The sequence below is a fragment of the Pseudopodoces humilis genome, chromosome 17 (genome assembly GCF_049639895.1).
Source record: "Pseudopodoces humilis isolate 2021_Gansu_Grassland_sample_001 chromosome 17, ASM4963989v1, whole genome shotgun sequence".
Taxonomy (NCBI): domain Eukaryota; kingdom Metazoa; phylum Chordata; class Aves; order Passeriformes; family Paridae; genus Pseudopodoces; species Pseudopodoces humilis.
In genome coordinates this window covers 4,595,245-4,621,852 of record NC_142216.1, presented here as the reverse complement: position 1 = coordinate 4,621,852, position 26,608 = coordinate 4,595,245, and the positions used below count along the sequence as shown (strand labels likewise).

At 43.9% G+C, this 26,608-nt stretch overlaps 1 protein-coding gene across 1 annotated transcript; it reads left to right on the top strand.

Moving 5' to 3' along the window:
* Positions 1 to 610: 610 nt before the first annotated feature.
* ITK (IL2 inducible T cell kinase) lies at positions 611 to 25,726 on the top strand. Its single transcript, XM_005523616.3, has 17 exons — positions 611 to 796; positions 11,274 to 11,378; positions 11,691 to 11,772; positions 12,973 to 13,101; positions 13,722 to 13,762; positions 14,116 to 14,267; positions 14,716 to 14,781; positions 14,953 to 15,007; positions 17,144 to 17,223; positions 17,859 to 17,995; positions 18,710 to 18,784; positions 19,475 to 19,646; positions 20,316 to 20,532; positions 21,260 to 21,324; positions 21,411 to 21,529; positions 22,913 to 23,070; positions 23,587 to 25,726. Exons 1-17 carry the CDS (start codon positions 626 to 628, stop codon positions 23,656 to 23,658), a joined length of 1,896 nt encoding a protein of 631 aa, XP_005523673.2. The 5' UTR covers positions 611 to 625; the 3' UTR covers positions 23,659 to 25,726.
* Positions 25,727 to 26,608: the final 882 nt, after the last annotated feature.

Below are 26,608 nucleotides of genomic sequence, written 5' to 3'. Positions count from 1 at the left end.
TCATTTGTCTTTGCTTACACAGTAGGAATTTTCATGTCATCACAGAATCATTAAGGCTGTAAAAGACCTCCAAGACCATTGAGTCCAACCTTTGACTGAACACCACCTTGTCAAATAAATCATTACATGAGGGACTCCCTCAAAATCTGTCATGTGAAATCTCTGTGCTAAATACTCTAAATAGAAAGGCATCATTCCTTCACAAAAGAAATATGGATGCATGACCTACATCTGGGAGGACAGTAGGGACATTCATCCTGTACATCCATGTTGGGTGTGTGCATTTATAGCTATATTTACCAGATGAGCCAGTAGGAGATAGATGCTTAATCATGCCACACCCCTTTAATTTATCCTTAATCATTGATTCACATCTACTGCATCTCCCTCAAGTGTTATTTTTTTCCACAACATTTACCTTAGTGTATATTTCAGCATGTGCTGTTCGCTTTATGACTTCAGAGAGGATGTGGTTATGGGCTGACAGAAAGGAAGCTTTGCTGTAGATGGGAAGATAAAGCTCAAAAGCACCTACGCTGCCTCTTGAACTTTTTTTTTTTTTTTTAATTAACTGTCTTCTTTCTCATATTTCTTTCTTTGACAGGGCACACAGCACAGACTCCCCATGTCCTGGGAGACAAATATTCTTGGCTCAGCCATGAATAACTGTGTGCTCCTGGAGGAACTGCTGATCAAGAAATCCCAGCAGAAGAGAAGGACTTCACCCTCCAACTTCAAAGTGCGCTTCTTTGTCCTGACCAAATCCAAGCTGGCTTACTATGAACATCGCCACGGGGTACGTCAGTCATTTTCTCTCTCAGAGTAATGGAAGGAAGGATGAAATTTGTTTAAGGGAGGGAAGGATGCTAATGGTGGGAAGGATGATCTTTGTTAAATTTTGTTAACTTACCTGGTCCTTGCTACAGCACCATGCACTGAAAATTGGTTAAATGGGTCATTTAGAGCTTCTGATCAGTGAGCATTTGGTGTGAACGGAGGAAGAAGACTACCAGTTTCTAGAAGGATCTAGTTTTATTGTAGGAATTTAGCATGGGCTGTATGTAAGAGCTAAGTGAACCTGTTCCTGGCCCCTTACATGGGGACAGGGTGACCTGGAGAGGCATATTGTGAAGGTCACAAGTGCACCCTGATTGTATCTGTGAAAAAGTCACCACAGATCTTCACTCTCATTCTTTTCTTTGGGCCGTCAGGCTGATGGCTAGTAGGGGATCCATCAAGCATTTTAAAATAAATTCAGCTGCCACATGTAACGTGCAGTCTTTCCAGAAAGCTTCAGGTGGGCTGTGATGATGAGATCCAGGCTCAGGCCAGGCTTTGTTTCCCCTAGTTTGCATTTTGCTGATTTGCTAAATATGAAGAAAATTATAAGTAAATCTGTGCACCCCATTGTGTTTAGTGCTCTAGTGAAGTGAGAATTATTTCCTTCTATACAGCTGGATGTTTGTGGAGCCTCATTACGGTTGTAAATAATCTTGCTTGTTTTCCAACAGTCCCTGAACGTGCTGTTAATCCGTTATATTTAGGCACTGTTCCTGCAGGCAGAGAAGAACTGTGCTGCCTTGGATCCAGCACTGGCAACTTCAGACCATCTGATCTTGCTCAATTGCAGAAAATTAAGTAGAAACAGGACCCAACAAAAAAAGAAAAGCACAATGTGCCCTCATATTTTATCGCAGCCTATTTGTGGTTATAAACCAGCTTTAAAGGTTAAAAGGCTTAAAGGTTAACAGTCATATTTTCACCTGCATATCATTTCTTTTAAACATACCCAATGAAATGTTTTTTCTTGCTTTTACTTTGTATTCCATGTTTTTCTTACCCCCATTTTAAACAGGACACTATTCATTGCTGCACACTGTGACTGTCTATGGTTCGAGACTATCTTTGTCTGTTCTCCAAACTATTTTTCAAGTGTTATTGTGTAAGATTTTAAATTCCATTATAACTATTATTCAGGGCTAAGGTTTGAAAAGCATCTAAATTATTTTGCTGTAGGTGTTTAGAGAAATCTTCACTACTAGTTTTCTTTGGTGCTTTCTAGGTCTTGGTGGGCTTGACGTGAATTCAACGTAACTCTGACTAGATACTTTTGCAATAGTTGTCTTGTCAGCATCTTTAGGGAATGAAATAGTTTGGAAATCTGACTTGGTGACTTTTGGTGGGGCATAGACTTCACACACTCTGTGTTTGCAGAAATTTTCCCTCTGGGTCTTCCAAAAGGTCATTTAGGTGAGATAAGGGTTTGGTGTATTATTCACTTATATATTTTATGTTTTAAAATGCATATATTATCTATGTGTGGATATGTGTAGGTAAATACACATGCAACTTTAGAACCTTGTGCACTTTTGAGGTGTGGTGGGTATATTTGTAATCACAGGGCTGATTTTCCATGATATGCTGATTTTTCTTCTCACAAAAACTATCAAAATCAGGTTGTTACGTGAAAAGAATTTGTCACAAAGTAGAGAGAGAAGAATTCATCCTGTGAAATACTCCCAGAACAGATCATTAACCTCTTCAGTAATTAAAATTAGAGCATGCTGGTGAGACCTCTGCATGGTCAGGCCAGTGCTGTTCTGGAGAGAAAAGCTTAGGGCAGCCAATGCAAGAACCGTCTTGTTTTGTGCTCAGAATGGAGGGAACCCACAGCATTTGGGTTCACAGCCAGTGGAGGGAGGATTCCAATCATCCCTGGCCAGCACATGGGCTGTGCCATTCCCAGGAGTGCAGCAGGACCAGGCACCATGTGCAGGTGTTGAAATCAATGCTCTGGTGCTCATTCTCTGGTGCAGTCCCTGGCACTGCTTTGCTCTGCTCCACAGGGACTCTCAGATAATTTCTGGGGCTGGCAGAGGTCAGAGCAGGCTGTCACTCTTTCCAGGCTGCATGTGGCCCTGCTCTGGAGTTTTAGGGACATTGCTGACAGCTGACTGCAGCAATGAGAAGCATCCTCAGTGCTTTATGGACTGACACATGGATGGGCCCAGCAAGAATCTAGGCTTTAAAAGCCCTTTAAATGGATTTTTCAAGGGAGATCTCTGGGGATCTTTTCACCAAGGGTTTTCAATGAGTTTCTTTAAGAAACCTTTACCAACCTGTCTGGTGGATTTCTGTACTCAGAGTTTTATTCTCTATCATTCCCATCTCTCCATTCCCTGGTCAGTCAGTAACAACAGCCTGTGCAAAAAGTCAGGTAAAACAGCTCCTGAACTGCATAAAAGTTTGAGAAGTCCCACTGATTTCACTTGGATGACTTAAAGTACACACTTATGCATTAAGCCCTGATTTATATATTCTGCCTGTATTTAACAGCATTTAACATCCAGTCCCTTTCTCTGCATTTTTAAATCAAAGGTATAAAATAATATTAAAGAATTTTTTGTATCAGTCCAAAACAAGGAAATAAGCAGGCCAAAAGGTTACAGGGATATTTCTACAAACAATATCCAAAGCTGTCGAGACAACTGACATCATAAAGACGGGTTTTTTTGCAATAACTGTAATGGCATTTTCATTGTAATTTTTGTCTTTCTGCCACAGCTGACAGAGAGCACTGTTCTCCTCAGAGGCCAAGCACACAGTGGCCCTTAATGTTAATGAAAGATATTTACATGTCTCATTAGGAGACTGAGCCCCCAATAACTGACAACAATAAGAAGCTGTGTTTTCTGGAATTCATTATGCAGTGCACAATGCAGGGCTGTCTTAACATAAAGCAAAGCCCTGATAACAGGCACATGTATTCAGCCCCCATCTCTGCTAAAAGACATCAGCAGTGCCTTTATTATAACATGCAAATCAATTCCAGAGGCAAAAATTACTTGTTTCAGGGTCTGATTTTGTAGCTACTGTACATGTGAGTAAACAAGCACATGGGAGTAGTAATTTTAACTATTTCAATGAGTTTGATCCTGACTACAATAATGTGTAATTCAGACACTGTGGTACTCTCAGGGTCGTGGTACACCTGCTGCTCTGCAAAAGCAGCAGAGAAGTGAATCGCTTTGGGGAGGTGTCTGGGACAGAGTTTCAAATGTCCTTAGACATGAAGAAAAAGCACTTGAACTGGTGAATTATCTGTAGCCCCTTCACCCAACAGCTTACTGTCCTTAGCAAATCCTTCAGGCACATAAATATTTTGAAATTTTATATCTTCATGCACTTGTGGGCCATTATTAGTCCAGCTGATAAAGGCAGCAATGAAAGGCTCACCCAGAAAAGGCCAAATTCTTTTTTCATTTACATCAGCACAATTCTTCCTACACTGCTCAGATGCTCAGGAGGTCACATAGAATGAGTCAGCCTTGTCCTGGGCTCTTTTATTCAGATCTTTGATAGTCACATATAAAGATGGCAAAGATGGCACTTTACTGGGCCGTGAAATCTGCTTTCAGTCTCTTGTTACATGAGAACAAACGAATAAACTTGGCTGAAAAGACTTTTATCAGCATCCCAAAAATGCTCCAGCTGCTCTGCAGCATTATCCACAGGCTGGGTTGCTTGCAGCAGTCCTGCGACCCATGGGACAAAAAGCAGTGCTTTGCTCCTCAGTCCAGTCCCTTTTACCTTATTATTGTACACAGAATCCAATTTGATTTTTCCCCCAAGACTTTAATGTAAACACACTTAAACTTTTCTTATGAAGATCTCCTTTCTGGTCTTGTTAGTTAGAGTGGCCATTCATACCATTTCTCATTGCTTTGTGTATTCTGAATACCTTGGCAGCCATGCAGTCCTCACATAAAGGGAATTTCATCATGGTTTTAAAGACTACCTTCCAAATAAATACATCTGACTAAATATGTCCTTCTTCATAACCTGCCATGTATTTATTAACTAGTACTGCTTGCTTGCCAGAATTTGCAATACCACATGTTTTCTGATGCATATCTCCAACTAATTTACTAATAATACACGTATCACCCAAAAAGAGGTCAGGCTTGGCATCTGTCTGCATCATGCATTTCAATCAATTTTTATGTAATAAAATCAAGACAACCCTAAATGAGATGGAGACAGAGTACAAGTCTGTGCCTTAATGTCTAGTACATCTCTGAAAATCTAACAGGAATTTTGAATAATCCAAATTTTAGTATTGGAGTTGCTGGAGGATGAAGTTAATGCTGTTTGTCACAATGAGCCTCATTTCTATAGTGAAGTCATAGGATCATGGTAATGCTGGTTGGAGAGCACTTCTTGAATTCACTTAGTTGGACTTTTTGCCAGGATAAGATCAACACTCAGAGCAAGACAGTCACCACCAAGCCAAGGACAGAGATTCCACATCTTTCATCCACCTATTCCAGTCCATCTTACCCAATCTTATTCGGGATATTTGCGAAGTTCCTGTCTATTGCTGTTCTCATTCACGACTCCTGCAGCAGCATCCTGATTCAGGGTGGTGATATTGTCTAGACAGGATTGCCTTGAGCAAAATGCAGGTTCTCTGTGTCTGGTGTCTGTGGCCTTTCTAGCTACACAAACGTGGTAAAGTCTGGTAATAAAAATCACTCATTTTTTGCTGGAATAACTAATTTTATCTTCCAGAATATAATAATTTTCTACTTGCCCTTTCTGCGCCTGCCCAGTTCTGTGCCTACTAGGCCCTTTTCTGTGTATTTATTAGTCTTTCGTTTTTGAAGAATTTTTTTTTTTTTTAATTCCTTCTGAGCTTTTTGCAGCAAATGTCAGATACTTCCATTTTGTTTAAATTACAAAGCTCAAATCTTCCTTTTGTCAGAGAACATTGAGGATGCAGCAAAATCTTCAACCTTTGTTTTCTTTTATATCTTTAAGAAGGAAGGAATACTTCCTAATTTGAATATATAACAATAAATATGAGACTTTTATTAGACTTCTCTATTGTGGCCATTTTTTTCTCCCAGTGCCTTTGACTTTGTTTTATATTGTAATCAACGTTGTAACTTATTTTATTGCAATGCTTGCCTGTTGCTCTATACTCTCATCCTTTCTGGCTGTTTTTTAATTTTGGCCTTAAAGCTTAATTTATTTTTGTTTTTCATGAAAAAGTGATGTCATATAGTTGATTTAATTTAGCTTCTTTTCTTCCACTGAATCCTTCATTCACTGCAATCCACTGCTCCCAGTCTTTGCTGGAGTCAAGAATAGCTTTGAAGAAACTAATATAGTATTCAGGAGTTGTTCCATGTGCTTTTATGTAACATAAAAGGCTTATTTCCATCATATTAGAAAGCTCATTTGAAAGCCAAGAATCTTCCTTTTTTTTCCCTTCTGTTTCTTGATGATGGCATTGATTTTCTTGTCCAAGCCCTTGTGCTGACTGTAGAGGTGGGCACCCCGATAACCATCCTGGACAAGACTTGAGCCAAAGTGAATTTTGGAATTGGATTTGGTGGAAATACAAGACTGGATCTGGTCTGTGGGATTGTGTAAGGATAGTAAATAGTTGAATGCAGGCACCTCAAGCACCAGTTGCACATGGCTTTGTTATTTAACACAATTCTCTGCACTCTGCATTCAAGGTATGCCCACCCCTAAAACACCTTCATGTTCTTTAGATGTGAAAACAGCAATAAAAAAATAGAACTATTATTTTAGTTCAAGCCAAAGGATAAAATACTCATGATGGACAGGTAAGATAAGCAGAGACATTTTGGAATTTAAATATCAAATATAACAAAATACATTGGAGTTATTAAAATATAACACAACAGCCAGGGTTCTGCAAAAAAATACCAGTGTTATCAATTACCACTCCTCTCCAATTTTCCTTTAGAACAGTTAGCATGACAGAAAATGCAAAATCCCTTACAGCTTTCTTTTAAAAATCAATTTGCTCAGTTTAGTTCTCAGATTCAAGTTAAAAATTGGTTACATTGTTTTATTTACCACAAACCCTGAAAGGCTCGGTGTTCCTAATGTGAGAAAACTCACAAAATACTGAATGAAGATGGTGTCCAGGCAAAGTTGCTATGAATCCAGCATTCAACAGTTCTTAATATCCTAACTATTAATGAGAAAAACAGCACATTCCACAAATAAGGAATATTATAAGAAATAGAAAGTAATTGTATCAACACAGTGTTCAAGGACGTTCAAGTTCAAGCTCAGGTCTTTTGGTCGGTGGAAAAATACTTTAGCAGGAGGGCTACCATTAATAATAATTGCATCTTTTTCCAGTGATATCTCATAAGCTTCTGGTTGCTATTTCTACATCAAGAAATTCCTTCCCAAATTCTTTCAGAAGCTCAGCAAGGCCTGAAGAAAACTCCTTGAAAGGCAGGAACACGTCACTCATTTGAAAGGCTGAAGCTGACCGAGCCAGCTGAGCTCTCTGCCATGGGGAGTTCCACCTTCACAACCCTCAAAACCAGCTGCTGCCTCTGCCAGGCTGAGCACCGAGCCCAGCTAGAGCAGAGAGACAGGGAACAGGTGACACAGGGTCAAAGCAAAGATCCTTCATCTACTTAACCACCAATTAAGTATTGCTCTTTTTAGTCAAGACAGTAAGTGAAAATGGGGAATGACGTTTGGCTCAGATTCTTACCAAAAGCAAAAGCCCTGATGTACAGAGAAGGTCATGAAATGCTTTGATTTATGTTCTTTTTGTGGTCAGGCTTGCTGAGGACTGGAATTTCCTACCTTGCTCCACCCCAGCTATAAATCAGCTTTCCTCTACCCTCCTACCAAGGAGGCATTGCCAGCATTGCACAGGAAGGGATGCACAGGAGATGGGGAGACAGGAGAGCACAAACACCGCTGGTCAAGGAAAGCCAAGCTGCAGCATGGACAGCCCTCAGCAGGGACTGCTGCTGAGGAACTGGGGCCACGTGAATCTTACAGGCTTGGTTTTCCCCTCACCAGAACAGAAGAAAGAAGATACAAGTTGTTATGCAACTTTGGAACCAAGCCCGCTTTCTTGAAGCCCAGGGTGCTGCCTTCCTGCCAAGAAATGCTGCCTTTGGCCTCCTCCTCTGCTCCTTGATGAGGCTCTGCCCTGCCTCTCCTTTCCCTCTGCTCCCAGCACTGGTGGCTGCACCTTTTGCCAGGGCCCTTTGATAAACACAGTGGGGCTCAGCAAAACCTGTGAGCACCCACCGAGGGACCTTCAGCCCAAACACTCGGCTCAGTGCCTTTCAGCCCCATATCTTACAAGATCTCAGACCTCTGTGAAGCCTGAGGGTGCAGGGCCCTGCTCAGGAAATGTGATCACGAGCAGACCTGTGTCACCTGCAGCAGCCCCTGACAGCTCCCTGCCCTCTCACCATGAGCTCCACATCCCTGCCCCTGCTCCAGACCTGAGCTGGAGGGAAGGGATTCATTTTTTGGGTGCTGGTGGTTGGGTTTGGCACACAATGGATGCCAGGCAGCTCATTCCTCAAGCAGGCACAGGGAGATGCCTCCTTGTGTTGCAGGGTAGGGCTGTGTCCATTGTCCCATGGTCAATTATCCCAGCATCTAAAGCAATTAAGGGCCACCAGAGGCATCTGGTTAATGCAGAGATAAAGCAAAGGATTAAGCAAGGAAAGAGCTGCTGCAGCTGTGTGGCAAGAGGAGGGGGAGTACCAAAGATGAAGATATCAATGAACTGGGCTTGTGATGCACCTGGCTCCTTTCAGAGCTGTTCCCAGAACTGATATCATTGCAAATCATGGACCAAAAGCAAGCAAGCAGGATGGGCTGATCTGCAGCATGCGTGCTTCTCCTCACACAATAGCAGCCTGCCCTGGTTCTTTCCACACATGGCACACAGCAAGACCCCTGATGCTTTTACTGACCAACCAGCTAAAACATCTACCCAGCTATGCTCTGGGAACAATAAACAGAGATCTGTCAGCATGTTTTGTCTCGCCCTTTTAGGAACAGGTCCCTGAGGTTTTTCAGAGGCCATTTTTAAAGAGGCTTTTCCTCTCCCCTTCCTTCCAAATGGCCCTGTTGCTTTTGTTGGATTAAAGTGCGGTTGAACATCACAAAAGCAGGGATATGTTTAGTTTCCAGCCCAGTTTCTGGGTAATGCCTGGTTTGTGAGTGGTAATTCCTGTTGTTTGTCCTGCTAGAGGACTGTAATTGCTTTTTATCAGCAGGGTCCCATCTGCTGAGGATCCGCTGGGCAATGCTCTGCCTGTGAGACACACACCAATGTTGTGCTGCAACATGAGATTATGAGGAGCCTCCATCACTGAATTGTGTGATTAAAAGGAACACAGTGGGCCATGAGAGCTGCACAAAGCTCCTTGAGAAGGCTGGACCCTGTCTTTCGGCGAAGTCCAGAAAAGCATCAACAAAAGCCAGTCTGCAGGAAAGGGCAGAGCCTGTGCCTGGCACAGCATCGCTTGCTGAAGCCTCAGGGGAGGAATGCATGTGGGTAAACCGCGGGACTTCAAAGGAATGAGATGAAGGAGGGCTCAGCACTAGCAAAATGGAAGGTTTTTATAGGATATAAATGGCTTTGTGCCTCATCAAAAGGATAGAAGTCCCAAGGGTAGAACAAATGATAGAGGAGGTTTTGCAGAAAAGACAGAGGAAGCAAAGTCTGAAAGAAAGAAGTGACCAGGTAAGAATGAAAGGAAATAGATGGTGAAAATGGGGTGCAGTAAGGCCTCCTATGGCTTGTCAGCACTCTTGAGAGTTAATTGGTGTTTACATTTAGGGGTGCTTTAAAGCCTTGGGTTTATTGATTTAGAAGACTCCCACATCCCAGAGAGCTACAGGCAGATGTTGTCTAGAGGAGACAGTCCTGGCAGTAAATCCAGAGACACTGGTTAAACTGCAAGCAAATACAAATACAAACCACAAATGCACCAGCAAAGGCCAGCAGGAGCAATGTGCGACCACACTGTAACAATTTTCCTCTTTTGCCTCAAGTCCAATTATAGAAAGGCAAAATACCCATCCAGTCATGCAAGAATGAGACTTGGGGAGCCTCGGGGCCTCTCTGTTTCGAGGCAAACCTCTTCTCTCTGTGGCAAACCTCCCCCCATCTCCAGAGGCATGAGCTGCTGCCCTGCTTTAGGCTGAATTTCACTCTGAAAGGTGGCAGAGGAGCAGCAGTGGGGCTGGCACAGTGCTGGGGATGGCTGCTGCCAGTGGGGCAGAGCTGCAGGGTGGGGGTGACAGAGGGAAAAAGGGCAAGGGGGAGCTGGAGGGTGTAAGACACAAAGAGCTGGGGCCCAAGGGAGGGTCGGAAGGTTGCCAAAGTCTTGCTGACTCTCTGAGTGATAACCTGTGGCAGGTACAACGCTGAAGTTCAGGCTCTCTCCTGCTGATAGTGTTTGGAAAACAGAACCTTTGCAGTATTTTGATGTTCTTAAATCTCACTGATTTCCGTCACGCTGTCCCAAAGCGGAGTGGGGGGACAGCCAGTGTTTAATCCCTACTGAAAATGAATCAAAACAGGAAACCAGCTCACTCTGAAGAGTAAACTGGTGTAGTGGATACTGCAGAAGCACCGGAGGCTGAGCCTCAGCTCCACTTCTACCAGCTGCCCTCACCCCTGTCCCACAGAAGCTGAGTGCCACTGGCCATGGAACCATGGGGTGAGGATTCCGCAGGGAACAGGGTACACCAAGGAAGCTGCAATACCTGAATGTCTGTTCTTTTTACTCTTTCCCTGCTGCCCATACTGTTTTTTGGGTACCTGATATACCCAAACACCTGGGGAATGGGAGCGCAGCAGAGGATGCCAGAGAAGCAGCTTTGTTGGCAAGTTTTTGAGGATAATATTTATTTCAGAATTCCCTGTTGTTTTTTTTTTCTTAGCTGAAAAGCCAGACAAAACAAAAATAGAGATATATTGTAGTTTCTTGGAAAACAGATACAGTAAAAATGTACATTTTGGATCAAATGAAGAGTTTTGAAATCCTCAGTACCCAAACTTTTTTTAATAAAATATTTATTGGTTTACCCTTTTTCAGTATGAAACAGGGGTGCTAGTAAACTGAAAGTTTAATGAAAATAGTTATTTTTTGGTTAAAAACGGATTTCACTTTGCTGGAATAAAAAAAGTAAAAGCTGAATTTCAAATAGAGGTTTTGACTGGTTCTCTAAAATCCATGTGCTGAGTTGAAATATATGTATGTGTATGGGAATACAGATAGAGACACCAAATATAAAAAATTATTCTTTACATTTTTTTATGTCTTACATAATCAGTTAATTTGCTTCTGCTCCATTAAAACTAAGTCTCCCACTGACACAACAGTCTGGTCTAATTATTCACTTAATCCACAATCATTAGCATCAACCAAGTGCTTTTCTCTGTCTTTTAGAAAAAAAGGACTTTGAAGGGTTCTGTGGAACTTTCCAGGATTAAATGTGTGGAAATTGTGAAAAGTGACATCATCATTCCCTGTCAGTACAAGTACCCTTTCCAGGTGAGTCTGTTGACCATACAGAGAGAGACATCACTTCATTTTGTATTTCAATAGCATTTCCTTCCCAGTGCAGTCATTAATGAACCCAACACCAGGTTCTTGATCAGAACCTCTACTCCAATTTAGATAAACAAAAGTCAGTGAGGTTCAAAGCTGCTTCTGAACAGTCTCTGCTACTCCACTTCCCCACATTTGGCACATAGCTCGTTGGTAAGAGGGCTGCTGCCTCTTTCCTTTGGTGACTCCCTTGTGACCAGTGTGTGTGTGGGATTGTTTCTCATGGCTGGCTCCTTTCTCTGCTCCCCTCTCCAGATTGTCCACGACAACTACATCCTCTACGTGTTTGCCCCCAACCACGAGAGCCGGCAGAGATGGGTCCTCACTCTGAAGGAAGGTAAAAAACCACCTTTGCCCACTCAGTTGTGGAAGGTGCTTATGTCTGACCAGCTTTGTCACAAATAATGCAGAGAAAGTGCACAGGAGGAGTCAATGTCTCCCATCTCAGCAGTCAAAGTGTTTATAGCCCAGGTAGTGGGTTATAAAATCGGATTGCTTGTAAATCTGGTGAGTGTGTTTTCAGCAGACATGGGAAATTTGGACTTGGCATAGTTTATTTGGGGACCTTAATGTCTTAATGTCAGGGAGGTGTCAGAGGATGGACCAGCTCTGTTGGTGATGCCAAGCAATGGGACAAGAGGCAATGGGCAGAAATGATGCCCAGGAAGCTCCACCTGAACATGAAGAAGAACTTCCCTGTGCAGTGACTGGGCACTGATTACCCATGGAGGATGTGACCTCTCCCTGCCTGGGATATTCCAGGACCATCTGTGCCACAAGCTCTGGATGACCCTGCTTCAGCAGGGAGGCTGGACCAGATGAGCCACTGTGGTCCCTTCTAACCTGACCCATCCTGGGATTCTCTGATTTGTGTCTTTCTAGAATAAACTCTTAATAAATTACTGTAATTTGAGGTTTCTTCTTCAGGAAGAGATGAAGATTTTCCTGTAGCTAATTTTTTTAATAACCTTTTCTGCACAGAAATTTTTTCAGCTCTTATTAATAGATTTTTTTGGTTAGGTGGCAACCTTTTTAGAGAATCATGATTATTAAGGAATATTTTTGTGGGTAACTTTCATTTCCTGTTCACCTCCTGAGTTGTACTGTGGTTCACTGACATGGTACTGCAGAAGCCAACACTGGGGGTAGAGACAGAGTTCTTGATGTGAGGAAGGTGTCAATTAGTTACATAAAAACTGCACCAGGCTTCTCTCACAGCTTTTTTCTCTTTTACAGCACTGCTGCTGTATTGTTCCCTCTGAAAACATTTTGGCTGATGGAGATACTGTGAAGTTCATGCACTGACTCTTGCAATCTTACTCCCCTACTCCAAGCTTCTACTTTATCACCTCTTCTCATTCAACACTTGGAAACTGTCCCCTCCTTTGGACAATATGGGCAGTCTCTTGAAACAAGCCTGCAGAAGCTTCTTTAAAGAGAAGATTACTTCTATTTATTTCTAGTTGACTTCTAGAATGAATGTTGATGCAAATAAATTAATTTCCCCCCTTCTTTTTCTTCCCCTAATGTTTTTCAGAAACCAGATACAACAACAGTTTGGCTTCAAAGTGTCATCCAGACTTTTGGTTAGATGGCAAGTGGAGATGCTGTGCTCAGACAGAGAAGATGGCAGTTGGCTGTGTGGTATATGACCCCACCAAAAGTGGTAAGGGACTTGTTAAGACCATCCTGACATGGAAAATATTTATTCCTAGCAAAAGTAGAGAATTGAATCTCTTTTGTACAGGACATCAAAAAATATTATGTTAGATTTCCATAAAGAGACATGTTACTGGCTTCTTGGGATGTTCTGGCTTATCTTTTACTGTATGTGGAATACTCTTTTTTTGAATTCACATTTTCCTCTGTGTGATGCTTGGTGCTGGTTTTGGAATGAGGTGGAGAACTAAGGACTTAATCATCTGTGATCAGTAAATAAGCCATAAGAACTTGAGATAAATGCATTCAACATTCTGTGTCCTATTTTAACCAAACCAAACCATACTTCTGCTGTGGTTTCAATAGCCAAGCATAATCTTTACTTTGCCTCCTGAAAATGAGCACAAGTGGTCAATCATTCTTCACCAAAGAAACAGCTACCCTGTATTTTTTACCTTGATGCCTTAACTAATCTGTACCCCAGTTTCCAAGGCAGGTCTTGCTCTCAAAGTCCAAAGCTCACCATTCAGTAGGTTTCTATCACCTGTATGTATTAATTGCATTGCTGCTTTCTCCCTTGGTTTTGTCCTCATCTACTTCAAATTATCTTTCTTGATTTCTTTTCAGCCTCAAAGAAACCTCTTCCTCCAACTCCTGAAGATAACTGGGTGAGTGCAGAGATGGTGTCCTTAGTGTCCTGTCCTGCATGATTAACTACCAGTGGGGAGTATGTACTTATTAATGCTCACCACCGTGCAGTGACCTAGAATTTCACCTGTGATAACACTCCCTGGGTGTTTTCTGTGCAATTGAAATTTTTATATGAAATTCATTGTTTGAAAGTGCCAAAGATTGTCATGCTGCCACCACACCCCACTAGATGCTCTGGGTGCTTTGAGGCTTTTGAGCCCAGGGGACACCAGTGCTGCCAGGAAAATACCACTTTAGAGAGCATGCTACTGCTTTTTATGAATATGAATATTAATATGAATGTGATGAGCCTTTTGCCTAATTTGTGCAGAAATTGTTGCTGGACCCAAAGGAAGCCGTGGTCATTGCCATATATGACTATGAAGCCCAGAACCCACAAGAGCTGACATTACAATATAATGAGGAATATTATGTGATTGACAGCTCTGAGGAACATTGGTGGCTGATTCAAGATAAGAATGGGTAAGTCCCTTTTCAACAGCCAATGTGCAAGTCCTTTCTAATTCCAGTTTGTTCCTCCATTAATATATATGTTTATTCCCTCTTGTTTAGCTTTTGTGAAGCATCCTCTTATTTAGAGGGGGAAAAGTGATGGAAGGTTATTTAGGGTAACTCCTCCCTTTGCTTTTGCTTCAGGCAGCTGAAAAAATGGATCTTAAAGTTAAATTTACAACAATAAACAGTCCTTAGTTCAGAGTGCTATTTGCAGTGATACACAGAGGGAAAATTGTGAAACTCTCTAAGTTTAGAGGTGCAATCAGTTGTTTTCTTCTCCAGTAACCCTACTCAATGCATACCCACCAGTACTTTTATCATGCAATGAGCAGGCAAAGCTTTCAGGGCTGACTCCTACAGATGCAGAGAAAATCCTGTCTGTCATCACACTCACACTTGTCTTGCCTCTCAACAGGCATGAAGGCTACGTGCCAAGCAGCTACCTGGTGGAAAAATCACCCGAGAATCTACAAGTTTATGAGTAAGTTGTGCCTGTGTTTTTCTTGTACCTGTGCCCTGGATTTGAAGCTACAAGCCTCAAATACCCCCACCCCACCTCACACTCCACCCTGGGGATGCTCCATTCAGAAGCTTCTCAGGAGAAACTTTCCTGGCCTAGAGACGCTGACTCGGAGTGTTTCGATGTTTTCAGGTGGTACAACAAGAACATCAGCAGAAGCAAAGCAGAAACACTGCTCAGGGATGAGGTAAACCAGTGTTACGGATGGGCTGGATGGGAAATAATAATTAATTAATGACAAGCCTGCAAGGGCTGCTTTGTGTAAGAGATGAACCCTGGTTCCTGCTCTGTTTGTGTCCTTAGTGTGTAATGTGAGATAAAGGACCACCAGCAAACCCCCCCTTATCTCCAGGTTAGCTGAGCATGGATGGAGCTGTGCCATCCAAACACACACAGGAAATGGGACTGGAGAACACTGCTTCAGACCACTGTGCCAGCTGAAAACTGATTTTAGCTCATCTTTTCTATCTCTGCAGGAGGCCTGTGGATGCCAGTAGTTCACTGAAAATCTAACCAATCTTGTGCTGAAGTATTTTGGGTGAAAGCCAAAAGTATGGCTGTGGGTTTTGTTTTTTCAGTTGTGTGTAGGTAGATGTAAGCACACATCTTTAATTTTTCAGTTGAGCCAGAGTTTTCCAGTGAAAACTGTACTGAAGATACAGAATAAGCTTCTTGTTCAAATTCTCCGCACAAACACAACCTTAATTTTTAAATCAGCTCTTACATTAACAGGTGGCCCTGTTAATAAACACAAATATTGTGTTTCTTCTTGGAACAGTAGTATTTTATGGAAATAGAAGCATTTTTGTGAGGTTTTAAAAATTCTTGTACAAAGTACTAGAGGACAAGTCCACACATGGTTTAGTGGTCTTATTTTTTCTTTCGGTCCTACCAGTACTTTTCTGTGGTAATTAACCCCATGTGGCTGAAGAGACTTCTGGTTCAAAGCCTTGCAAACCTCACTGCTCCCCCCAAAAATGTGGCCAAGTTTGTGAATCATCTTTGGCCAGGCTTGGTGTCAGCTGAGAACAGAAGGGCAAGAATAGAGCTTAGAGTAACTTGGGCAGGATGCTGCCTCCAAAACTGGCCCACCTCCAGTTCTGAAGCCCTCACTGTGCGTGACAAATGCTTCTACAGCAGCAGAGAGACCTTTTTTAGAGCTTTCCTGTGCCAGATATTGTGTGCTGCAGACGCAGTAGTTGTGCAGATGCTGAAGGGCCAACCCTGGGAAGTTCACAGCTCAGAAGGCTGATCCCTCCTGGGCAGAGCTGCACAGTCAGCAGCTCATACCCAGGGATGCAGGAGCAGCTCAGCCTCTGTGTTCACCTGGAGCTGATCACACCTCTAGGGAAGGCGGGGTGCACTCAGTGGATCAGCTCTGCATGAAGTGCTGTGGGTGGGTAGAAGACATAAAGTGGAGGAAACCTACCATGTAAAGCAAAGGAGGAGGGAATGAACAAATCAGGTGCTTAGGATGCCAGGTGAAAATCTTTATCTGCAAACAGAAGAAAAATGTGGGGTTTATTACCAATATAAAGGTCAGTACAGCACATTCCAGCCAAACTGTGATGTTAAATCTCCTTTGCTATCTGATCCATCTGGGCCAGTGGGATCATGCCCTATGAGGCATTTTAGCATTCAGATGAGTGGAAAACAATTACAGTGAAAAGTTAAAAAGGAAATTGTTCTGTGAGTGGCAGACTGCAGGAGGACTGCTTTCTTACCCAGAAAGATAAGTTTATTTAGTTCCTGGATGACTGGTGTACTATAAAAGGGCAGGATCATGTCCAAGGTTTTCCAGTTTGTGGTACATTGGTAAATTCTCATTCCTACACTCCCATGTGGATTCTCTGGTGCTGGATTAACTGTGATTTGTTCTGTGGCTGCTCACTCCACAGGGAGCACTCAGAGGGGTTTGCCTTTCCACTTGGCCACACATTTCATTGAACATGTGTTCTGTCAGATAGGGCTGAGGGCAGTCAGTGGATTCAGAATTTCCAGAGGAGAGATTTGGAGGGACAGAGAGGCACACCCACATGTACTCAGCACAGGTTCCTAAGTCTCATTTCCTCTGAGAGCTCTGAGAGGAAGCTGAGTTAAAAGCACCTAACACCCAAGAGAGACCTGCAGGCCCTGGGCAGCCACCAGAGCTGGAACACACTAAGCTCTGTCAGTGGGGTGATGGATCTTTTTTTTCCTATATGTTTAGCACATCTTCATGACAGGGCTGAAATAAGCACAGTTTTGCCCCCAGCCTCCTTTTTTTAAATTATTTTTTCCATTATGTCTCTAACCAGTTTTCTTTCCTTTGCTCCTGTTCCAGGGTAGAGAAGGGGCCTTCATGGTGAGAGATTCAAGGCAGCCTGGCATGTACACAGTCTCTGTTTTCACCAAAGCACTAAGGTACAGCTGAACTCAGCAGCTTTTCACATCAATTACATCAATGAAATGGCTTCTATGAGTGTGTAATCTCTGTATAGTTTTGGCATTATAATGAGAGAGCAGAAGGCTCATGAAAATGATAGAGGGAAAACACTTCCAAAAAAGGCAGAAGAGTCAGCTGCCAGTCCCAAAGTGTATTAAAGGCTCCACTTCTCTCTGAATCTAAATATGTGCCTATAAATAGTCCCTTGAACATCATTGGGGTTGTCATTCTGATGGCATTGTCCCCTGAACTGAACTGTCAGTAGGATCAACATGGGCTGTGTGCTGGACTCATCAGAGGTGGGTAGTGCAAGAAAGGTGAACGACTTTCAGTGATGGGGCAGAAAGTTGTGTTTCACAAAGAAGAGGCAGAGAAACTTAGTACACAACCTTCTCTTATCAGGAGACCTCAGCCTTTCCCTCAAGATGAGCCCATCTGCGAGTGAGAGGGAGAGCACACAGAGTTCATTAGCAGCTGCAGCTCACTCCTTGCCACTCCCCCATTCTTTCTGGGGGAGGGTTCTCCCCTTTGCTCACTTATTTCTGTTTATACCCCAAATCCCTGTCTTTCTGCTGCGAGCTATTTCCTCTAAAAGAAAACCTCCTTTTTCCAGCACAGACAACAATCCTGTTATAAAGCATTATCACATCAATGAGACAACTGACTTTCCCAAGCGGTACTACCTGGCAGAAAAGCACGTGTTTGACTCCATCCCTGACCTCATCAACTACCACCAGCACAATGCAGCAGGTGAGTGAAGCTGCTGCAGAACAGAGAAGGTGCTGGTTTGCCAGGTGACTGTTTTGAATGAAGGAAGGCTCCCAAGCCCTCTGTCCTTACAATGAAGCTTTAAATGGCATCACCTTTTCTCCCACTTATTTTGAAATGATCATTTCAAGCCAGCTTCCAGCTTCCAGCATTACATCCTCACTCTGGTTGTCCTTCTAAGGCTGACCATGGCCAACACAGATGTCATAATGACACATTATAGAGAGCCCTGGGGGTGTATCACCACTGCCAGGCCAAGCTATATGTTGGAATTACACTGCAGGGTCTTCTTGAGGTGATCTGTCCCTGCATCCTTGATTTGACACAAAGTGAAGGACATGGTCAGTATCCATAACCAGACATGGTGACTCCCATCCCCACAGTCCAGGAGTACCAAGGGAAGCACTGGGCTTCAAAACATCCTATAAATACCAAGTGTCATTTGGAAATTCATCAGAGTTTACAGAGACTCAAAGCTTTGGATGTGAAAATGGGAAATAAGCTGGAAGTGCTCAGAACTGGCTTCCTTCTCACAGGCAGGAAACCAGAGCCTGCACAGAGGTTCAGCTGCCCTCAAGTGGAGCTGAGAACTCAGTGCAATAAATCTGCTTCCAGAATCCAAGCTGACCTCTGGGGTGGTGGCAGCCAGGCTCCCGTGGCTGTGGCAGTAACAGGAACCTGTCCCTGTGTCCCCAGGTCTCGTGACACGGCTGCGGTACGCGGTCTCTTCCTGGAGGAAACAGGCTCCCATCACCGCAGGGCTCAGCTACGGTAAGGTTCTCCCATGACTGCATGGGAATCACACTCCTGGCAGGTCAGCTGGGTGATCCTGCACATCCCCACGGATATTGAGGAATATTCATGTGATTACAGCCTCAGTAGGTGGTTTTCTCCAGGTCTTCCCACTGCACTGTTCACCAGATTATCATTTCTGTGATGGCCACTGAGAAATGTCCGAACTGATGGTGCAGTGCCTTGAGGGAGGTGGTGAGAACACCGGGGACATGAAGTCAGCATTAAATACCAAAATGAATGCTGAACAAAGGGGATGGAAATGGGAATGTAGAATGAAAGCTGAGTCCCTCCTGAAATGTGCCTTCATTTGAATATTGTTGTCAATAGAATTTTGCTGGTATCATCTTTATTGTAATTCTTGGAGACTTCAAAGAAACTCAAGCCCCGTGTTGTGCTGGGTACTGCACATAAGCATGGTAAAAACAATCCTCCCTGAAGAACTGGATAGGCAAGACAAAGGAGAGAGAAAGGGGATGTTGTTGTTCCTACCCTTGAACATGAGCTGCAGCATGGACTAGTCAAATGAGCTATCAGAGGTCAGACAGGCAATTTGAGGGAGAGCCAGAAAGTCTCACTTGGAGCCGTGCCTCAGTGTTTTACCCACAAAAGCTTTTTGTTTGGCATTCTGCTGCTCAGTCCTTACTGTTTCTCCTTTGCAATCAACAGGAAAATTGGTCATTAATGCCTCTGAGCTCACCCGTGTGCAGGAGATTGGCAGTGGTCAGTTTGGGGTGGTCTACCTCGGCTACTTGCTGGGCAAGACCAAAGTAGCCATAAAGACCATCCGTGAAGGAGCAATGTCTGAGGAGGATTTCATCGAGGAAGCCAAAGTCTTGATGTAAGTGGTAGATTCACCACGACAATCACACCCTGTGGGATTTGTAACAATGAATGAAAGTCAGGAATATGATTAGGGAATTCAAACTTGGATTATCTGCTATGTATCTTAATAGTAAATACACTGGTGAGCTCTGGTGGCTATGAAGGAAGGCAATTCAAGTATAAGTGAATTACTGTGCTTCCAGATCTATCAATATCCAGAATGGTCTTCCAGATCTCTGCTATTCAGGAAGGCAGAGATAACTGATGGTGCATTTTGGAGAGCAAAGTGGTTTTTCTCAAAAACAAACTCATAAAACTTAAGGGAAATTTCATTGAAAAGCCCTACCTGTAAAATCTTTTGCTTTGCACAACTGAATGCATTTGTCTTTGGTTTTATTGACCTTTTTTGCATTTTTTTGCATTTCCCTCCCCACAAGACAGACAGAAATTGATGTTATTTTTGTTTGATTGGATGGTTTCCCAGGCAGAAAAATCTTTTGGTGACCACCACCATTAAAATGGGATGATATTTAGTCCTTGGTCTACACATCTGCAAAGCTGGCCTTTGCAGCGAGCTGGCTGCAGCACTGTGGCACAAATTGCTGTGTAAAACACACCTGCTGTGAGGATAACAGGCACTGAGCCTATTTCAGCCTCTTTCCCACCTTCCCTCCCTATCCCTCAGGAAGCTATCTCACCCCAAGCTAGTCCAGCTTTATGGTGTGTGCTTTGAGGATGCTCCCATCTGCCTGGTGTTTGAGTTCATGGAGAATGGCTGCTTGTCCGACTACCTCAGGAGCCAGCGGGGCAGCTTCTCCAAGGAAACCCTGCTGGGGATGTGCCTGGATGTGTGTGAAGGAATGGCTTATCTGGAGCAAAACTCTGTCATCCACAGAGACCTGGTATGTTGGTCCCATGTGGACTTTTCCTTTGCTCCAGAGGGGCTTTTTCCTCTGCTTTCTTCCTTAATTTCAGCTTCCACACTCCTGCCTGTCTGTTTATAGGGAATCCTGTATCTGCCCTCACTGCAAAAACAGCACAAATACTTAAGGGATAAAAAAACCAAAAACCAAGCCCTGGAGCACTGATCAATACATTCTCCTTAACTTGTTTTGGGAAAGAAGAAACAAGCCTATAGAATTTGGGGTTTTTTTCCTGAGTGGACTCTTTTGCTCCCCAAGAACCACAGTACTGACCACTCTTCACGTCTAAAATCAGTGAAGATGACAAAAAAAACCCTGTCCTAGCATAAATAATGTATAAACAGGCATTGATGATAAAATAATTTTAATTAAGGGGTTTTCAGTCAAGCTCCATCAGTCACTGCTGCACTTTCATTAGGCATGCAATGACTATGAGTAGCTGTAGCTATTTTAGGGTCTTGCTCCACCCCTTCTGGGCAAGAAGGGCCTGCAAGTCAGAGTGATGGTTGAACAGCTTTTCTGCCAACAGGACCATGCTGCAAAATGTGCAGAAAGCATGAGAAGCTCAGGGTTCTGTCCTCTTTGTATGGCACAATGTCACTTTGATGCTCCTAGCACTATCTGCTCTTCCAGAATAAAAGCCCCTGAGTGGCTGTGAGAGTGTTTTAGCTCTGACCTGATGCCTTTGCACCTTGTTTTTTTGCAGGCTGCCAGGAACTGCCTGGTGGGGGAATCCCACGTGGTCAAAGTGTCCGACTTTGGGATGTCGAGGTAAAGGCACCGAGGCTGCGCACGCTCCCTTGGGGCTGTCACGGGATGGGGGTAACTCAGCATTCCCCCTTCTCTTCCTCTTCCAGGATTGTTCTGGATGATCAGTACACCAGCTCCACAGGTACCAAGTTTCCAGTCAAGTGGTCTGCCCCAGAGGTTTTCTCCTACAGCAACTATAGCACCAAATCTGACGTTTGGTCATTCGGTAAGAAACTCTTGTCAAAATGGAGAAAATTCAACAGCTGTGGTTGAGGAAAACAGGGGGCTCAGTGCTCAGGTAAACTCTCCTCAACACTGCATCCTCTGGACACCAAGGGTGTTCTACCTGAATAATGGCTTAAAAAAAAGGCAAGCCTAAATCGTTTAAGTGAAAGAAAGGAAAGAAAAGCAATCTACCTAGGTACTTTGGAACACTCCAAATATTGACAATTTAATGTATTGTACATGTGCTCTATATAATAATATAATATTAATATATAAACTCTATATAATACCAAATAATGAACTGTTTCATGCTGACATAGCTGGAGAGTCGGAGAGGAGAGGAGAGGAGAGGAGAGGAGAGGAGAGGAGAGGAGAGGAGAGGAGAGGAGAGGAGAGGAGAGGAGAGGAGAGGAGAGGAGAGGAGAGGAGAGGAGAGGAGAGGAGAGGAGAGGAGAGGAGAGGAGAGGAGAGGAGAGGAGAGGAGAGGAGAGGAGAGGAGAGGAGAGGAGAGGAGAGGAGAGGAGAGGAGAGGAGAGGAGAGGAGAGGAGAGGAGAGGAGAGGAGAGGAGAGGAGAGGAGAGGAGAGGAGAGGAGAGGAGAGGAGAGGAGAGGAGAGGAGAGGAGAGACACAACATTTAGGCACTCCATCTCTCTGCATGTCAGTCCCAGGGCCCTTCCAAATTTTCTCTGCTGACTCCATTTGCTTTATGCTGATCTGAATATGTTATTTCACTGCTCACACTTCTCACCTCATTTCCTGCTCCACAATGCATCGTGTTACGATCTGTGTCCATTCTTTGGTCTCCCTTCTGGACCCTCACAGATAAGAACACTGCTGTGTGTTTTTCCCCAAAGCCATAACAAAGGCTGTCCCCTGGGCTGTGGATCTGGCACACTCATGGGCCTGGCCCCTCTCCAGCCCACACAGTGAATGGGGCAGTGTGCTGTGCACAGCTCACAGTCAATGGGGTGCCACTCAGCCCTGGGGCCAGCAGTAAATAATACAGGATTATAACCTTTGCTGGCCTGTGCCTGTGAATTCTGTGCCTTCCCTCGCCCTTTGCTGGCTGAAGCTGTGGCTGAAGCTGTGCACTCCTGGGCTGGGATGTGAGCAGCACAGCTGGAGCTGGGTGCTCAGGCCCTTCACAGACTCAACAGAGAGATGCTTCAGAGAGCACCAAAGATCCTGGCTGGCATCCTGAAACTGTACAGCTGTGTTAGGGCCTGGTTTCTCAGCTGTCTACTGAGAATCCAAGTGAAAATGCTTTTCCAAGTAAAGGGCACGAATGTTGAGCTGCAGAAAAGAGCAGGTGGAAGGTGGCCCTGGGCTTGCTGAGGATTTTATTTGCCTCTTTGTGATTTTTTTCCCATTTGGTTGCTTTAGGAGTGCTGATGTGGGAGGTCTTCAGTGAAGGTAAAATCCCCTATGAGAATCGCACCAATGCAGAAGTGGTGGAAGAAATCAACGCAGGATTTCGGCTCTACAAACCCAAGCTGGCCTCCAAGACCATTTATGAGGTGATGAGCCACTGCTGGAGGATGGTGAGTATTGTACTGGAGAGCTCTATTTCCCAAAGAAAATAACTCCCTTCCCCTTGGCTTTAAGGAGGAGAGAGAGTTGTACTCTCCACATGCTAACACAAGATAAAATCCTGGAGGATTTTAAGCTGAAGCATTGCAGCTTTCACCTGCACTAGCAAGCAAACTTTGGGCTCTCTGCTTTTTATTTGACGTCACTGAGAAGCCCATTTAGTGCACCTAACTCAAGTTAATTCCACAGTTTCCTTGCTAAGAAAGCTGTGGATCTGTGGGGCTGAGTTCTAACGGTGGTAAAAATGACAGCCAAGCCATTACAAGGTATTTAGTGTCCACCCAGCCAAATTCACTGGTAACAGAAAAGAAACATTGCACAGAAGGAATTTGGTTCTTCCACTGGCATTTTCTCTATAGGGATAGATTGTGTTTTTGTTAATACTCAGTTTCTTCCCAAGGTTTTCCTTGCTAACCATTCCTCTCCAGCTGACATTAATGTTCTTCTTTCTTCTCTCCCTTGCTCAGGGGAAAGATGAGCGGCCATCCTTCTCTCTTCTGCTGTTTCAGCTGAGTGAAGTCTCTGAGTTTGATGTGTAATCATGGCACTGTGAGCTCAGCACAGCTGAGTGTCCTGAGAAGAGAGAAGGCTGGATTTTCCCCAACACAGCATTAACAGGAATCCTCTCACCATAAACATCTGCCATATGCCTGGGGAGAAGGAGAGGCCAGAGGCTGGTACTTCCAGACAAACAAGATATCCCCAGGTCTTCCAGAGCTTAGACAGACACAGGCTTTGGTTTGGCCAAGAGTGTGGTTTGCATCTTAAAACCAGAAGTGACTATTGAGCATGGAGTCCTGAACCACACAGTCTAGCAAGGGTGTTTCTCCCGAAGAAACAGCCTCAAAATTAAGAGATCTGACATTGCTGTTCTACTTCTGTGAACTCCCAAATGAAGGTCTTCCCTGGAGGAAGATTAAAAAAGCTTTCTTTAAGTGAGCAGGAATGTTTAGACATTTCCCTGGATCTCTAATTCAGAGCGGGCTGGACCTGAAAGCTCTGAACAGGAATAAGCCTGGGAGACACATGCTGGATTCAGTGGCTGCATTTCTGATGCTGGTATTTCAAGGTGGTTTTGTTTTCCCTTTGCATGATTTTCCCCACAACTGTGGCATAACAGGAATAGGATTTGGATACCTGGTAAGGTGAAGCGGTGTCTGTGTGTGCATGCCAGTTTGTGAGGGAGGAAGAGAAAAAGAAATGTATGTGCTGAAGAGTCTTGAAATTCTCTCAAATTGCATTGTACAGTGAGTGGGAAAATGGGACTCTGATGCAAATGAAGACATTCTTGGAGGGGGAAAATCAAAGCTAAATGTTTATATTGGTTTTTTCTTCAGTCTTTCTACATCAGAAGATTGATATGTGATCTCCACCCAATTTATTTGAACAAAGTATGAAGGACTGAGCAGTGCAGCATGTTATGTGTTCCCAGTCCAGGACTAGACAGAGCCCCAGGATCTGATTACCTGTGAAAGATACAGGAATCTACTCCTGAACACCAGTTCAGTATTGGGAATGAAGGAGCCAGAGGGCTCAGGAGGGAGTGAGGAGGAGAAAACAAGCAGAGTATGTGCTCAGTCACCACTGATCATGAGAAGAATTTTCTCCTACATTAAAAAGTAACAGAATCACCACAAGTAAAGACTTCTCCATCTCTTCTGTGAGCAAAGGCAGTGACCAAAGAAAAAGTCCAGTGTGAATGGCGTGCCTGGGTTCTTCCTCCTCAAGGAGTTCCACATTTTGTGGTGACAGCAGAAGGTATTAACAAAACCCATCTCCTGGTATTTCAATTAAAATCTGTAATTTGTCTGCAAGACAGAGACACCATTTTGACATAACTGACTTCAAACCCAAATGTGTAGGTGTTGGTGACCTGCAGAACTTGTAAATAAGATCAGGACTTTTTGCTAAGCATTAACAGTCACTAGGGAAGTCAAGAGGGCTCACAGATGATATATACAGATATGCAATAAGTATTTTTGATGCTTATTTCCTTGGGCAGGTGAGAACACGAGGAAACCCTACACAACAGCACCTTACAAAAACTCTGAAGTGCAAACTTTCAGCAGCAACCTTCTGTCATTGCACAAATCAGGTTCAAATATGTTTGCCAACAAAAATGGAACAAGGAAATAATGTAATCCCATGATCTCACGTATCCTGTGTCAAACTATTTCTTCATAGAAGGAGGCTTAATTTTTGGTATTTTTTTCAGGCACCTCATTCTAGGGTGGCTTTTAGGAGCCAGAATATCTTTTCAGGCATATGGATACAGGCAAGGCACCAGTTCCTTCCATTTACATCTCCCCACACTGTGACAGGGGTGTCTGCAGGCTCACAGAGTTCAGCTTCTGGCTCACTGCCCCCACCATCCTTGTAGGAACCACGGGTCTGCTGAGCATGGGGTCATTGCTATTAAGGAGCAGCAGTATTGCTCTGACAGGTGAGATTTCTGAGGTTATATTTATATTAGGATAAGTGTAATATTTATTAGCTACTGTGGGTTGCACAAAACATTATTGTGGTGGTTTATGTTCAGTTTTATTTTGCAGTCTTTCTATGCACACAATATGGACTTTTCCAAACAATAAAATTGCTGAGTCTCAACTGTGACTTTCACTATATGCAAGCAAAACTGCAAAAACCATGCATCTATAATTATACAGCCTTATCTTCCCCCAAATCCCCTCCACCAAGATGCAGACAGGCATCTTCTGGATTTCTGAAATATCTCTGTTCCTCAGAGCTGTGGTTGTGTTCTGGGGTTATACAATGTGCTGGGTTTATGGGGGTAGGAAGCATTCAGAATCTCTGCAAATATGGTAATTTATTACATTGACACCAGATTTTTAGGTCTAAATATCCATGATGGTGGCTTTAAATTCTCTGAATCTTTGTAAAATTAGGGGTGGTAATATCTGAGTGCTCCCAGAGGATGTTTCCCCGAAATTTACAAGGCACTTCAGGAATCTCAAAAGGGCAGTGCCAGAGTGGGGTAACTGCATGATATTAAGGCACTCTGACACAGTCTTCCTCACCACAGCAGTGTCTAAGGCAAGTTTAGGTAGATTGTGGCTTGACCAGACCCATTCCCCACAAAGCAGAGGTAAGAATATCAGTCTCCCACTGCAAAGTGAGTGAGCTTTCTCTGAACACCCCTTCCCTGCCTCCTTAGAAAGCATTCCCAGCATGCTGGACGGTGGAGCCGCTGTCCCTTTGCCTGGCTGTGTCTCTCCAGGGTGGGAGGTTGTGCCTGTCCCCGCTTTTCCCCGCTGGTTATCGCGGGTGGGTGCACGGCTCTGCACGCTTGGCTGGAGCCAGGCCCCAGAGCTGTGTCCCAGCGTGTCCCCAGGCCCCAGAGCTGTGTCCCAGCGTGTCCCCAGGCCCCAGAGCTGTGTCCCAGCGTGTCCCCAGGCCCCAGAGCTGTGTCCCAGCGTGTCCCCAGGCCCCAGAGCTGTGTCCCAGCGTGTCCCCAGGCCCCAGAGCTGT

What these genes read in the sequence shown, in the direction of transcription:
- ITK (XM_005523616.3), top strand. Translation starts at nt 626, where the DNA reads ATGTCCTGGGAGACAAATATTCTTGGCTCAGCCATGAATAACTGTGTG. An exon ending in GGTCCTCACTCTGAAGGAAG is followed by an intron (nt 11,773 to 12,972) that starts GTAAAAAACCAC and finishes AATGTTTTTCAG; the next exon opens with AAACCAGATACAACAACAGT. An exon ending in GTTTTCACCAAAGCACTAAG is followed by an intron (nt 17,224 to 17,858) that starts GTACAGCTGAAC and finishes TCCTTTTTCCAG; the next exon opens with CACAGACAACAATCCTGTTA.